The sequence below is a fragment of the Falco biarmicus genome, chromosome 2 (assembly GCF_023638135.1).
Source record: "Falco biarmicus isolate bFalBia1 chromosome 2, bFalBia1.pri, whole genome shotgun sequence".
Taxonomy (NCBI): Eukaryota; Metazoa; Chordata; class Aves; order Falconiformes; family Falconidae; genus Falco; species Falco biarmicus.
In genome coordinates, this window is record NC_079289.1 from 92,841,967 (window position 1) to 92,857,503 (window position 15,537).

At 41.3% G+C, this 15,537-nt stretch overlaps 1 protein-coding gene across 2 annotated transcripts in view; it reads left to right on the forward strand.

Moving 5' to 3' along the window:
* The window catches only part of CTPS2 (CTP synthase 2), a 74,009-nt gene that overhangs the window by 4,125 nt on the left and 54,347 nt on the right, over positions 1 to 15,537 (forward strand). For both annotated transcript variants that reach the window (XM_056327098.1, XM_056327097.1), the window contains exons 3-9: positions 934 to 1,104; positions 1,377 to 1,477; positions 3,304 to 3,420; positions 4,841 to 4,924; positions 8,024 to 8,104; positions 10,187 to 10,338; positions 10,576 to 10,708. In XM_056327098.1, the coding sequence (XP_056183073.1) occupies positions 934 to 1,104; positions 1,377 to 1,477; positions 3,304 to 3,420; positions 4,841 to 4,924; positions 8,024 to 8,104; positions 10,187 to 10,338; positions 10,576 to 10,708 (839 nt within the window). The remainder of the gene's footprint in view (positions 1 to 933; positions 1,105 to 1,376; positions 1,478 to 3,303; positions 3,421 to 4,840; positions 4,925 to 8,023; positions 8,105 to 10,186; positions 10,339 to 10,575; positions 10,709 to 15,537) is intronic.

A 15,537-nucleotide genomic window follows, 5' to 3' on the forward strand; every position in this document is an offset into this window, starting at 1 on the left:
CTCAGGCCTCACAGGGTCAGGCATAAATCTTCCACTGTGTTGTACATATTGTGGTGGTTTTGTTTAAACTGTTCTTTGAAATGGAGTGTTGTATCTTGGCGGGATATATATTTCTGTAGACCACACTGTTCCTTCAGGAGAATTGCTTCTTTTTTTTTTTTTTTTTTTTCTTTTGTGCATTAGTCCTATAATTCATTGGGTCATAGCAAAATATTTTATGTTTTTTCTGAAGAGCTTTCCAGCTTTACCTCAAGATCTAGCAACTTTAGTAGAGACTCTTTAGAGGTCTAAGAAAGGTCTGAACCTGAAGAATATTTTAATTAGATTTTTCAGGGTCAGAAGTAACCCTAGCTGGGGACATAGTGAACCAAATATACAAGATGAAACAACTGAATAAGAAACAATGGTCATGTTTGAAGAAGCATCATAACTTTACTCCTGATCCAAGCCCTAATCATTAAAATAGATCCAAACAACAAGAATTTATAGTGGAACACTTTGAACATGTGTACTAACTCATGCTTATAAAAGCACAGGTTTTGGCTCCCACATGTAAATTAATATTTTATTTGTTGCTGATTTATGATTTCTGGAGATTGTTTTCTTCTAATCAAGGATTGTAGCATGCTGTTGAAATGCTGGTTAAATAAATTTAAGTTGGTTAAATATTTTGGCAGTATAACTTAAATTTATTTGCAAAACTATACATGATTGAGGGATAGATACTTAATGTGAAAGTAATGACTGATATTGTCACACAGAATGACAATGCAGATTGAGTTGCAGCGTGTGCTTTATCGATATGTTGTTGTAATATGTCATTTTAAAAAACATTTCTTCAGTTCTAAGATAAGTTTGTGGTATTCTTGCTGTGTGCTTAATAATTTCTGATTGTTTTATTGCTTTTCTGTCTTTTCACTTAATCTTTTTCAGGTGAAGTTTTTGTATTGAATGATGGTGGGGAAGTTGACTTAGACTTAGGAAATTATGAGAGATTTTTGGACATCAGTCTCTATAAAGATAACAACATCACCACTGGAAAGATATATCAGCATGTAATTAATAAAGAAAGACATGGTGATTACCTGGGAAAAACTGTTCAAGGTGATATTTTTAATTCTGTAGGATACTATTCCATTCAGTCTTCACAAAAGAGTGATCAGCTCCTGGCTGTGTCACCTTATTCCTTTCTCCTTCCCAAGAGATATGGGCATATTCCCATAACGCTGGGCTTCTGGCTTCAAGTAAAGGAGGAATAGAAAAAGGAGCTAGTAGTTCTGTTTTGACTTTCTGCTCATATTCCTCCTTTTGCATGCAAAAACTGGTATATGGGCCTAAAGTAAGATATGCTTGCCACTTTTGTTTTTGTCTTGTAGTTGTTCCACACATCACTGATGCAGTTCAGGAATGGGTAATGAATCAGGCAAAAGTTCCGGTGGATGATGACAGAAAAGAGCCACAAATTTGTGTAATTGAGGCAAGTATGGAACCTTTTAGGATATGTATCTGCAGTGACTGCAAAGAACTAGCTTGCTTTCTCTTTGCTACTTACTGTAAAAAGGTCAGATTGAAGTTTTATGGAGAGTAGCAATGCAAAGACAGAAGTTTTATATTCTTTGGTTTGTTCTGAGAATGATAGGTGTGGTTTTATCCCTACAGCTTCTGTTTACTTGGCTAAATCCCTTCTAGAATACTGCTGAAACTGAGCTGCTGTAGGGTTTATTAATACAGCCAATTACTGTAATATGAAGCATATATTCCAAGCTACAGACTTGAAGAAAACTTGTGTACTGCTTGAAATCTCCTATGGTCAGTAGGAGGGCCTATAACATTCCAGCTTTTCATATGACTTCAAATGTTCATCTTGTTCCTTGTGGTTATGTTTAAAGGAATATATCTAAACACTGTGTAAGTTAGTTTCCCACTTTCTGGTGCTATTTTTAAGATCTTTGTAGGTAACTTTGTTAATCACTTAACCTGCTGATGTTCTGCAGAATGAAAACAATGAGTTTTACTCATCCTCAGTAGGGCATTGAGACAACTGGAGGAAAGGCAGTCAGTAACTGCTAGTATTGCTGTTACAGTGGAAAATACAGGAAAAGATTGTAGCCGAGAATTTGACAGAACATGACATAGATTTAATGCCAGAAGTGACCACCATAATCAGTAGTGTGATAAACTTTGTGATCTAGGCTGCAGATTGCTTAATATTTCTTATGCAGAAGAATTTGCCTGGATTAAAACAGACTTATTGATATAGCTGTAGATTTTTTTTATCATGTGTGCTGTAAGAGTCAAACATTTAAATTAAAACAACTGTAAAAATATTAAATATAGAAGTTGCACAAGGACATTAATAAGTGATGGGCTTATCAGTCCTTTAACTTCAAGCTTAATTTTCTCTTACACCTCCATGTAAGGTGTGGGGGTGTTTTTGGAGGAGTTTGGTTTTTTTTCTTGCTACAGCTCCAGCCTGACAAAAATATTTTTCTTTAGGACTAAGAATAATTGTAATGTTTTTTCATGACAAAATCCTGAAGCCGTTAAACTGAATATGTGTGTCATGTAAAAATGTAGTTTTCAGAAGTTTTTCTGGTACTGGGTGAACACAAGTATGCAATTTTGTCAAAAGCCACTTGGTGGCACAGAAAGATCATTCTGAAATACAACTACAAAAGACTATGTGCTAAACACTGCTTTATTCGGTGCTTAGTCTACTACAGCTCTGTGTCATTGAAAGACACCTAACTTCTGTCTTACAAATAAGTTTTGTGATGGACTTTGTTTTGGGTTTTGGTTTGGTAATAAGTATTTCAAGTCATTTATAATTGTAAATACTATTTCCTATTGTCCATATGACGTTTATTGATGTTGGAAACCTGTGATAATATTGTTAGATGCCTGTATCTTTTTGGTCACAACTGTTACAGGCAGGAAAATAGAGTTTTTCTGTACAAAAACCTTTATATCAGCTTAACTGTTGGTTACTTGTTCACCACTTTGAAGGCAGCATGAAAGCATGTGTTATGCAGTAGCAACACATATCTTCCCGTGGGAAGCTTATGTGTTTGGTGCAAAGTGAATATAACAAAACTGGAAAATTATTTTGTTTTCCACAGGGCGTAAAATGTGCAGAATAGGTGAGGGTTCTTTGCAGAGTATGCCTGCAAGTTTCAATTGTCAGGGTTTTTTTTAAGATAAGAATTTCAGAAAAGCTGTTGAGTCTCTAAGAGGTAGACTTTTTTGTTTTCCCTTTTGTTTTTGCTTTCTGCCACTCTGACATATCCAGGCTTTCTTTTTCAGCTGGGTGGAACCATTGGAGATATTGAAGGAATGCCATTTGTTGAAGCATTTAGACAGTTTCAGTTCAAAGCAAAAAGGGAGAACTTCTGTAATATACATGTTAGTCTAGTACCACAGGTAAGTTATTAAAGTTAATGAAATAGATTTTGCTCTGTATTGGGCTTTAGATTTGTTTACTTCCCCCACTAACCCTTTCATGCGGGAAGATTTACCCCACGTGGTGGTAAATATAAGCCTTGATAATTACTTGTATTGATGTAAAAATCTGTTTTAATGTTCTAAGTTACTAAAAAACCTCTGTTATCAACACTAATATATCTAGAGTGGTAAATATAGTTTTGCTTTTTATGTGAAGGTGCTGGTACATTATGAACCCTGTAAGAAAGGCACTCAGACTTTCTAGGTATTGTTTAAAATTAAATTTGTTAGAGCAAACACTTACAGAAAACCCAGTATAAATGACCTTACATTGCTTTAGGTATGGGAACCTCAGGTGGAGTAGCATTGAATGGTCCTGATGTGCAGCATGCTGGGCAGACCACGTCTTTAGAAGAGATTCTCCCCTTTCGATCATTTGAGCTAATAGATCATTTTCTTACAAGGAAACAACTGTGTCATTTTTTACTGTCAAACAGAAAGGATGTTCTCAACAGAACTTCTTGCTGCATCCCTAGATAAAGGCAAGGCCAGGCAGCTGATGTGATTGGGGGTGCTGGGTGGGAGCTGCCTCCAGGCACCTCTGTTACAACCAGCTGGCTGAGTTTGTCCTGTGGCCAAGAGATTTGTGCCGCACAGGCCTGGGCTTTCTCAGGTGATCTCTGATGAGGACCATCAACTCTTCAATGTACAATGGTCTTCCAGTCAAGACCACTACAACTTTTTGTGCAGGGATGAAAGCATGTTTCCATTTGAAATCTGTGTTTTACTTTACAAATAGGTTTTCTTACTGTTTTAAGAGGTAAGTATTCACTGGGGAGATTTTCATAAGCAAAGGTTGGCAATGATGATACGATTGCACCTTGTACAAATAAAAAGAGAATTATTAACCACTGCAGCTATGGATTAGGGGATTGATCAGCAATCGGTAGGATTGATTCTGTGTATTTGAGAACAGAATTATTTACTACATCTGATTATTTCCAAGGACAGTCACTGAAGGCTTTGTGTTATGTTGGACATTCTCTATGTATTAGCAAAATGCAACTTTTAGAATACTATTTTTCTACCTGAGTCAATTACATTGAAACTTCTTCTCTAAGGGTAGAAAAAACCTCCAAACCAAAAAAAAAAAAAAAACCACCAGCCCCAAAATCCTAAAATAAACCTGACCTGAATTAGGGCCATGTGGTTTTTTGACAGAATTTCTTGCATACATAGTAACAGTGGTACTATTTCTGTTTCTGGCATATTACGGCTCTGTTTCAGTGTTTACTTCCTGCAAGTATTATTACTTGCAGTAACTTTTCTCTTTTAACCTGTAACTGTTCTGTTAGTAGATGTTAATTGCTATTTGAGCTTTCAAAATATGTCTTTCCAGCCTAATGCCACTGGCGAGCAGAAGACAAAACCAACACAGAACAGTGTTCGAGCTCTGAGGGGTCTAGGCTTGTCTCCAGATTTGGTGAGTCAATAAATACAGATTTTTATTTATGGGACATCTAGAAGTGTCCTTGCATAACCTGTGTTCAAAGAGTAAGCCTTAGTCCCCCATGAGCAACAAGAATTTTAGAAGAAATGCAAAATACATGCTGCACTGCTCCATTAAAGCCCCAGGAAATCAAAATACTCAAATTCATTCTTAAGTCAACAGAATTCAGCTAACTCCTTGCAATATGTTCTGTAGCTGTGGTGTTCTTCTAAACGGATCTTTACATAAAAATCATTCTGCGCTGCTAAAAATAAAGTTTCAGTTCAATTTGTGGGAAAACCTAGAATGCTTTTAGATTCTAACATTGTCACAAATTTCTTTATGCATGATTGAGAAGAAGCAGTCCTACCTTTGAAGTACCTTTAAAAATATTCCTGCTTGGAAATATGAAACGTGGATGAATCTTCCAAGGAAGGTTCCTCAGTTTCTTTCTTGGAATCATAGAATAGTTTGGGTTGGAAGGAACCTTTAAAGGTCATCCAGCCCAACCCCTCTGCAACAAACAGGGACATCTTCAACTAGATCAGGATGCTTAGAGCCCCATCCAGCCTGACCTTGAATGTTCCCAGGGCCTGGGGCATCTACCACCTCTCTGGGCAACCTGCTCCAGTGTTTCACCACCCTCCTGGTAAAAAATTTCCTCCCCTTACATCTAGTCTGAATCTACCTTCTTTTACTTCAAAACTATTACACCTTGTCCTATCACAACAGGCCTTACTAAAAAGTTTTTCTCCATCTTTTTTATAAAGCCCCTTTAAGTACTGAAAGGCCATGATAAAGTCTGCCTGGAGCCTTCTCTTCTCCAGTCTGAACAAACCCCAACTCCCTCAGTCTTTCTTCACAGGAGAGCTGCTCCAGCCCTCTGATTGTTTTTGTGGCCTCCTTAGGACCTGCTCCAACAGGTCCATGTCTTTGCTGTGCTGAGGACCCCAGAGCTGAACACAGCACTGCAGGTGGGGTCTCACCAGAGTGGAGCAGAGGGGCAGAATCACCCCCCTTGACCTGCTGGCTATGCTTGCTACAGTGCTGGGTCATGTTGAGCTTTTATTCCACCAGAACTTTCAAGTCCTTCTCTGCTGGACTGCTCTCAACTCCTTCTTGCACCACATACTATAGTGAACATAAAGCCAACAAGTTTTGCCTCATGCTGGTTGGCAAATGATGACAAATGCTCAACTTCTCCTGTTCTTTCTCCCCAGTGCTCTAGTAATGGTATGTGCGTATTCTCTGGACGCAGTGTTTGCCTCCCTGATACTTGGGAGCACATGAGCAGATTGCAGCTCCCTGTTGTGATACCTGGCTGCCGTTGATGTTAATCTGCTTGGTCAAGCGTTGATAGCAGTGAAACCAGGGCAGCACAGCTTCAGATGCCAGTACAGCCCCAATTCAAACTTATGCTTGTATCTTCCTGAGCTTAGGAAGCTGGTGCTGCTGTAGACACACTCTGTTTTCAGGTCTGCTTCAGGAACAGAAAAGGACATTTTTGCTCTTTGGTGTGAGGCTGCTTGTTAAGTCAAAGAATATTTTTCTTACTTGATTCTGGAAGTTGTTGAGCACTTTCCATTCCCATAAAGTCCACTGGCAGAAAAAGCTTCTTAGCCTTTCTCAGAAATGAAAAAGTAGAAGAATAGTCACAGCTTCTGTATAATAGTTATATCCTCAAAAAGGAAAAGTTATTCTTAAAAGGATAGTCACATAACTAAATTTTGTGTTGTGCTTCTTTCTGACTTTTTTTAAACTTTTTTTTTTTTACATTTATCAAAAAGGATGTTTATAACTACAAAACCAATGCCTTTATAAATGGGATATGTGAAGAATGTGTTAGGTAGCTTCAGATTGTTGTGACCTGGTAACTGTAATCAGCTTGTGGACGGAAAGACTTAATGCAATGTTGCTGTATATTCCAAGCTTCAGGGCCTAAATTTGGAAGGCCCTTAAGATAATTGCCAGTGCCTGACACGTGCCCTGCTGCCTACCCCCTTCCCTGGGCCCCCACATTCATTTTTAAAAGCCTGTTAATTGTGTATGTAGTAAAAAGAGAACCGACTAATCTAGTCACTTTCTCACATCTTGAGTTCTTGTCTGGGGCAGTTCCAGGACTGCCAGAAGCCAGTATATATATATATATGGGTTTTTTTCAAATGCCTGCTGTTGACCACTAAAACATAGAGATTACACTCTGAGCGCAGCCTCTTGGCGCTGTTATAAAGTTGCTTGGGTACTGCTTCAAGAAATCTTTAAATGGTTGTTCTCTTGGGCAGGAGCCCAAGGCCAAGACAGTACATGGGGAAGCTCCTATAACAGCAGTCAGGAGGGCGTCCTTTATAAACTGTGCTGCCAGGCTGCCTGATCTAAACTTGGCTAGACCTGTTCTTAATACCTGATACCCCACTGTCTGTCCCAGGCTTCCCTGAGGTAGCATGCTGGGCCAGTCTCAGCTGTTGATGTAAAAGGAGCCTTTCTATTCTCCATGGGCTGTGCTAAGTGCTTAATGAATACGCTGTATCTGCAGATATAATGGACTGTGTTTACAGCATTTTGAAAACTGATTATACACTTGCCTATTCACTTGAAATGTTCCTCCTCTTTGTATTATATTTCTTTGAGATGCATCTCTGCCACTGTTACTGTACTTTTATATTTTCATGCTGATTCTGATCTTTTTGATTTCTGTGACTGCATTAACTTTAAATTTGTCTCAGCCAGATGGATGATAGATTTCAAAGTGGGTTTAATCATGTGCTTATACTGTCAAAGTCTATGAATTTTATCTTCAAACAGTATCCAATAGTAGCTACAAGAAAGGAGAACATGAGGAAGCAGGTTTACAGAAAATGCCAAAGAAAGATTAATAAAAGTGAGTCAGTATGGGCAGATGACTGATTCACTTCTGCCTTGGCAGCAGATCTTTGTGAGCTATGATATATTGTAGAACTCCAAAAGAGGGGACAAGGAAAAAAAGGCACGTTTGTTTGTGCTGTGCTTCCAAAGGAGATTTATCCATGAACGGTATTGAGGATATTCTATTGGTTTGCCTAGTAAATATTTAAGATTTTCCTTCTGTTATGACAGATTGTTTGCAGAAGTGCAAAACCTATAGAAATGGCAGTGAAGGAAAAGATTTCCATGTTTTGCCATGTGGAGCCTGAGCAGGTCAGTACATTAATATTTTATTCATCATTATTTTATTATTATTATTATTGTTATTTATTATTATTATAAACATAGTAATGGATGAACAAAATGTGGTTAAAGCTAGGGGTTTTGCTTATGTCCATAAGTCATCACAGCCACATGATGAACACTCTTACTGTGATAATATGTAATAGGTTATTCATGTCCTTTAACATGCTTAAAACTCTACTGTGTAGTTATATATCCCTTTATAATTAAAGTGTGATGATTTTGGCCTTAATAGTTTGTGATTAACTGGTGTTCAAATAGTTATTTTGGTAAATCAAATACTCTTAAATATTTTTGCGTGTGAGAGCATTTGACTTTTCTATGTAATGGATAATATTAAAGGGATAATAGATTTCAAATATGTATCAGTGTTGACTTCTCTCTCTGCATGTGTGTAAGAAAAAGCTTTTTCTGAGTATAAGTCCAGATAAGGACAGAGAGGGCAGTGTGGCCATTACTCCCTCCTCCCCCCGCCACCCTCCCCCCCCCACCTGGCCCCTTTCATCTTACTGTCTCTGGAAGACAAGATCCTTGAGTTAGCATCTGGAAGATCCTTCAGAAATGCCTTTCTGGTTCTCCAGCCAGAGAGAAGCAACTGGCAGTTTAATCGAACAGAAATGGTGTGTGATTTTTATGTAAGCATATACATACTCAGATTCCAACTGCAGTTACACCACCAGTCTACCTGGACCAAGAGTCCCATGTGTAACTGCACTTCCATAAGAGCTCCCTGGCAGGGAGGGACCTGTCTTCATGGCACTGTTGTTTTTCCCCAAAGTTCTGCCTTTTAGGGTAGAAGCTGAGTAGTTGTACCAGTCACAGCTTTCATGAGAAGCTGAGTGTATGATCCCAGGCAGAGTGCTGCACTCTTCTTGCGCTGTTCTGACTAGCTCAGATGTCCATCCACTGCACTGGAATGTGTAGTATAGGTGTGTCCCTGGTAGTTAGATCCAGTGGACTGAACTGGGGTGCTGCTAGGTGCCATTGTATGTAGCAGCCTTATTTTTTTCTTTATCCTTTTTTTTTTTTTTTTTTTTTTACTTTTCATAACTGTATTCATCAGAATTCTGCAAAGCCATTCTTAATTTCCCCTGTATGTCTTAAAATTAATGAATCACTTCTAGATCTCACTGGTCACATGTCAATGTAATCCCTAGAATAATCCTCGGTTTCTTGTGAACTGAAGAATTAGATGCATCATCAGGCTTTTTCCTGGAGCTATGTGCAATGCCATTAGAGAAGAAGCTACGGTTATTTTGTGTCTAGATCAGTGGTTTACAATCTCAAGGGAATCAGTCTTTTCAGTACACCTTTCCCGTTTATTTGCTGTTGTAGAATCACTGAGTAGTTGAGATTGGAAGGGAGGTCCAACTCCCCTGCTCAAGCAGGGCCACCTGCAGCCAGTTGCCCAGGACCATTATTCAAACAGCTTTTGACTATCTCCAAGGATGGAGACTCCACAACAACCTTGGGCAATGTGTGCCAGGGCTTGGTCACTCTCACAGTGAAAAAGTGTTTCTACATGTTCAGAGGGAACCTTCTGTGTTTCTGTTTGTGCTCGTTGCCTCTTGTCCTGTTACAGGGCACCACTGAAGAGAGCTGGGCACTATCTTCTTTGCATCCTTATCAATGTACGGAAATACCTGAGAGGAGATTTTCCACCCCCAACCCCCAAGCCTTTTCTTTTCCAGGCTGAGCAGTCCCAGCTTGCTCAGCCTTTCCTCTTAGGAGAGGTGTTCCACTCCCTTAATCACCTTTATGGGACTTTGGGCCATGAACTCTTTCCTTTATGTCCATGTCTCTCTTTTACTGGGGAGCCCAGAACTGGACCCAGTACTCCAGATGTGGCCTCACCAGTGCTGGGTGGAGGGGAAGGATTGCCACTCTTGACCTACTGGCAACACTTCTCCTAATGCAATCCATGATACTGTTGGTTGACTCATATTCAACTTGGTGTCCACCAGGACAGCACATGTAGTATATAAAAAATAGAATGTATGTTTTCAATGAAATTTTTTTAGATAAGTTTTATGTTACGCTTGTTTTTGTTAGGTGATATTTATCCATGATGTTTCTTCCACTTACCGAGTACCAATCCTGTTGGAGGAGCAAGGCATCATTAAGTATTTTAAACAGAGGTTAAATTTACCTATTGATGACCAACCAAGTGATCTTCTAATGAAATGGAAGAAAATGGCTGACAGGTATTCTAACTCCTGCTGCTTTTTCTAGAAGTGTTCTAGTTCAAGTTAGGTTTTTAGCTGCTGGGCTGGGGTCAGTAGCATGCTGCTGATCAGCACCTGTGAATGGTCTGGTTTAAAAACTTCATCAGTTTTGAGATTTTTAGATGATGTTTTGTGAAGTTAAAGAAAAAGAAAACACTGTTAAAATGTTTTCTCTGTGAAAATTGGTGTAACAACTGAAAAACTTGTTTTTGTCAGGTACGAAAGACTGCTGAAGGTGTGTTCCATAGCTCTCGTTGGCAAGTACACAAAACTAAGTGATTGCTATGCATCTGTTTTCAAGGCTCTGGAACACTCTGCGCTGGCAATTAATCACAAACTGGATTTAATGGTGAGGATATTTCTGGATTTTGTTTTCAGGAATACTTTGTATGTGCTCTACTAGTTCCCATCATGTGAGGCAGTTTAAATTCATGTGGAAATTAGAAAATGGATCGTGCAGGTAAATACAGACTGGCCAAACATCTCTCTCTCTCTTTTTTTTTTAAGAAGTGTTTACAGATTTGATTATTTTATTTGGAAATAAACTTACCTAAAATCAACACTGCAATTACCCTGGACTGGATCTGATGAAAAAGCAGACTTTACCTGCATATTTATATTTACTGTCAAAGGTAGTTTTCACTTGTTCTCATGAGACTGTTTATCGTGTTAATGAGATTAGCTTAAAGACAGGAGAAGGTGGGTAAATTGGAAAGCTGTTTAGTTTCTTTTTCAAAATTGGGTTCCAGGAGCTGTTGCTCTTCATTTCAGTTAATATTCTGAGGGCCATTCATTATATCTTCAGAATTCTGATGATACCAGAATTGAGACATAAACTTAGTTTCTTCAAGATAGTAGTTCCTCAAATAAAGGACTATTTAGGTATCTAATTTGTCTCATTTTAATGATAATACAAAGTTGAACTACACAGGGAAAAACTGTTACCAGCTTTCTCACTGGTGGAACTATTAGTTTCCATTGCTGAGTTTTGTTGCTAGGGTTGACAAGTCTGGGGCAGAGAAGCAGCGTGGAAGTGTGTATTATTTTCACTTAATGGGTACAGAGGACATTTTAGCAACTTGCAGTAGCAAAATAGTAATAAATGGTTGCAAAGTGTCACCAATGACACGCTACTTTATAGTGAGTCATTAAATGATAAGAGATAAACTGATCACAGTGGGCCGTTGAAGGCTGTATTGCACTCAGTAGGTTTTGGTCTCTGCCTGTCTCTGATGGAAGCAGGTTTGTGTGTGTATGCACTTCGGTAACTGCTGAAAATTCCTGAACCCTGTGACCTTTGTTAATCATTCCCTTTTTCATGGCATAAAAACTAGAAGACATTAAGAGTGAAAGTTTCAGGGTGGTCAAAAGCTATTCCTGGTTGTTCGTGCAAGGAAAGCAGGATGTTTCCACTTGGCTCTAGAAAGTTTCTTACTGGAAGGTAACCACTTTTTGACAATGGAGGTCATTAATATCCAGGATGGCTTAACGGGTTGCTAAAGGCAGAAGGCCAAAGGCTATTCTGTTGTCTCTGTCCATGTACCCCAGAAGGAAGCTATGAGAGCACCTACAACAAATGGGGTTGCGTATGTACTTTAATGAAGCACAGAGTAATGAATACATGGGAGTCCTGTTTACAGTGATAGTTCCAGAGTCTTTTGGGGAGAAGTGCCCTAAACCATGAACACCGAGTACTAAAGAAAGAGTTTCTCATATCAGAAACCTGGTAACATACTTCTGTATGCTTGAGAACTCACCAGGAACGTATCACCCGAGGTGTTTTCTTTTCAGTGACTTGGTGGAGAAGGTGACTAGCCCTGTACCAAGACAACCGATTATGTTTTGTACCCTCCCATCACTGCTTGGTTCTGATGGACTGTTAATCAGATGGTGAAGTAGTTGCAGCAACTTGTGATGATATAGAATTTACTTTTCACTTCACTGTGGCTTGTGCTGTTGCGAGCTCTGAAATCACCCTGTTGTTCTTTCACAGTATCAGTGTGCTGCTTGTCAGGCACATCAATTGGCTGCAAATCCTTCCATCTTTTGCTTCTCATTGTTGATGTCATCCCAGAACCTTTTCAAGTAAGGGGAGGGATGCAGAGATGCACAAACAAAAGCAAATCTGAACTATTTTTTCTGTAGGACTTCTTTACTGAGACAAGTGGGTTGGTTTATTTTCTGGGGAGGGGGAAGAGGCCCTTCCTATTAAGAGAAAAGGAAAAAATCTCCAGAAACTGCTTATCTTAGTGTCCTTCTACTTGTCCTCTGTAAAGTATCCTGAACGTTGAATAGTATAGAGACAGAGAACTGCTTGCTACCTATCATGTAATACAGCTAGGGAGCCACTCCAGAAAAGAAAATAACTTCGTGTTTAATAAGAGGAAATATTTTTTACATAGTAAGGAACTTACGCATAACGTTCACCACTGAAAAGCATCTCTGGAATTATAAGGACTAAGCAGAATTCAAGTAAATGTTATATGTTCGTGTCACTAAGAAGCCAGTTGGTAGATATCATGGAAAATACAAAAAACCCACCCAAATCAAAAACTCTACCAGAAACTAGGCTTAGGGAAGAAATAGCTTATGTTTTAAGGCTTAAGCTGTCCCCTTTTCTTGAAGAGAAAGTGAAAGATGTATTGTGGAAGTAAAAAAGTAAAATCACTGTATTTGTAGGAAATAGATAAGCTTTCCTCCAGCATAAGTTTTGTTCCACAATATACATACACATATAGTTGGGAAGACCTCACACCAGCTGGACATGTGCAAGTCCATGGGACCAGACAGAATGCATCCCAGAGTGCTGAGGGAGCTGGCTGGTGTCATTGTCATGCTACTCTCCCATTAGCTTTGAAGGGTCATGGCAACTGGCAACTGAGAGAACTTCCCCCAAGGTGAGCACCTCGGCTCTGCTGCTGGCAGGATCTGTAGCAGAGCACTCCAGCATTGTGTGCAGGGTGGTTTCCTGAACCAGAGGAACCTCTGGGGGAGCAGAGGGAGCTACAGGGAGACCCCAGCTTACACCACGTGGTGGGACTTGGCTGAGCCCACCCCTACCTATAGAAGAAGCCCCTGAGAGCACCAGAGACCAGGGGCATGACAACCAGGTGTGGTGCGGCAGTTCGTGCAGCAGGGTGGGTGCTGAAGCCCTGCCAGCTTGACCAGGGAGCAATGGTATCCGCCTGGCAGAAAGCCATGGCCTCTCTTAAACTTTGCACCCACCACGATGGATGCAGCTGCCCAGACACAGCTCTGGTGGGTACACGCTGCCACCCAGGTGCCAGGCTGCAGGCTGTGCCCGGTTTGTACCAGTACTGGGTAGACGGTGGCAGTGAGTGCTCCTGTGGGAGGTTTACCCAGACAGAGGGACGACTCTGCTTAATGGCAGAGCTGTGTGGGGAGGTGAGTAGGTTAAGGAGTATTGGTGAGTGCGAGAGAGAGAGAGGCTGACTGCTGGAATCGCATGCTGCCTTCCGTGAGATGGGCCCGACAGGCAGACAGGGCGATTCCCTCTCCTCTCTCTGCCTGGCTGAACACAGTGACTCAAGGGACAGGGGCAGCGGTGGCCAGCTCCTGCCCGGCTGTTGTGGTTTAGCCCTAGCTGGCAGCTAAGTACTGGGCAGCTGCTCGCTCACTCCCCCACCCCCCAGAGGCATGGGGAAGAGAATGGGCAAAGAGGTAAAACTTGGGGGTTGAGAGAAGAACACTTTAATAACTCAAACAAAAAAACCCCAACAATTGTAATGAAAAGGAGAGAGAAAGGGGAGACTAATAAAAGCCAAAGGGAGGGGGAAAAAATAACCCCCAAGTGATGCACAATACAACTGCTCACCACCTGCTGACTGATGCCCGGCCAGTCCCCCAGCAGTGACCAGCAGGCCCGGGCCAGCTCCCCCCTGTAACAAGCATGATGTTCTGTGGTATGGAATACCCCTCTGCCTAGTTCAGGTCAGCTGTCCCAGCTGTGTCCCCTCCCACTTTCTTGTGCCCCTCCAGCCCTCTGGCTGGCAGGGGCTGAGAAACTGAAAGGTCCTTGACTTCACGTAACCATTACTTAGCAACAACTAAAACCATCAATGCTTTATTAACCATTGTTCTCACACCAAACCCAAAACGCAGCACTGTACCAGTCTATTCCAGATGAAATTGGGACATGGCCGCAGCAGGCAGGTCACCTCTGTGACTACCCTGCCTTCCCAGCTGCCTTTGCCTAACAGGGATGAGGCTCTGCAAGTGGAACCAGACAATAATTAGGGTGTTGGTTTGTCTAGCTTAGAGGTGTTACCAAGGTTAAGTCGGCCTATGCCCTGTATCAAAACCTTCCATAAAAAAAGATGGGTCATTGTCATAGGAGACTCTCTCCTGAGGGGAACAGAAGGCCCGACACGCAGAGCGGACCCACTCCTTAGGGAAGGTGCTGCCTCCCTGGGGCCTGGGTTAAAGACGTGAGGAGAAAGCTGCCCGCCCCGGTACGGCCCTCGGGTTATTACCCATTGCTGGTTTTTCAGGTAGGCAGCGATGAAGTTGCAACAAGAAGTCCGAGGGCAACCAAGGGACACTCCAGGGCCTTGGGACGACTGGTTAAGGGATCAGGAGCACGAGCAGTGCTCTCCTGGATCCTTCCAGGTGCAGGGAGCCATGAGGGAAGCCGCAGGAAGAGCCAGCAGATCCACACCTGGCTGCGAGCCTGGTGTCGCGGGCAGAATTTTGTGTTGTTTGATCCTGGGTCAGTTTGCACGGCAGCAGCCCCGCTGGCAACAGGCGGAGTACACCTGTCTCAAAGGGGGAAAAGGGTCTTTGCACAGGAGTTGGCAGGGCTCATTGAAAGAGCTTTAAACTATATTTGAAGGTGGAAAGAGGGGAGACCACCTCGCTCTACAACTACTTAGAAGGAGGTTGTAGTGAGGTGGGTGCCAGTCTCTTTTCCCAAGTAACAAGTGATAGGACTAGAGGAAATAGCCTCAAGTTGCACCGTTGGAGGTTTAGATTAGATTGGAAAAAATTTATTCACTGAAAGGGTGGTCAGGCACTGGAACAGGCTGCCCAGGGAGGTGGGTGAGTCACCATCCCTGGAGGTATTTCACAGATGTGTAGATGTGGTTTAGTGGTGGACTTGGCAGTGCTGCGTTAATGGTTGCACTCAATGATCTTGAAGGTCTTTTCCAACTGAAATGC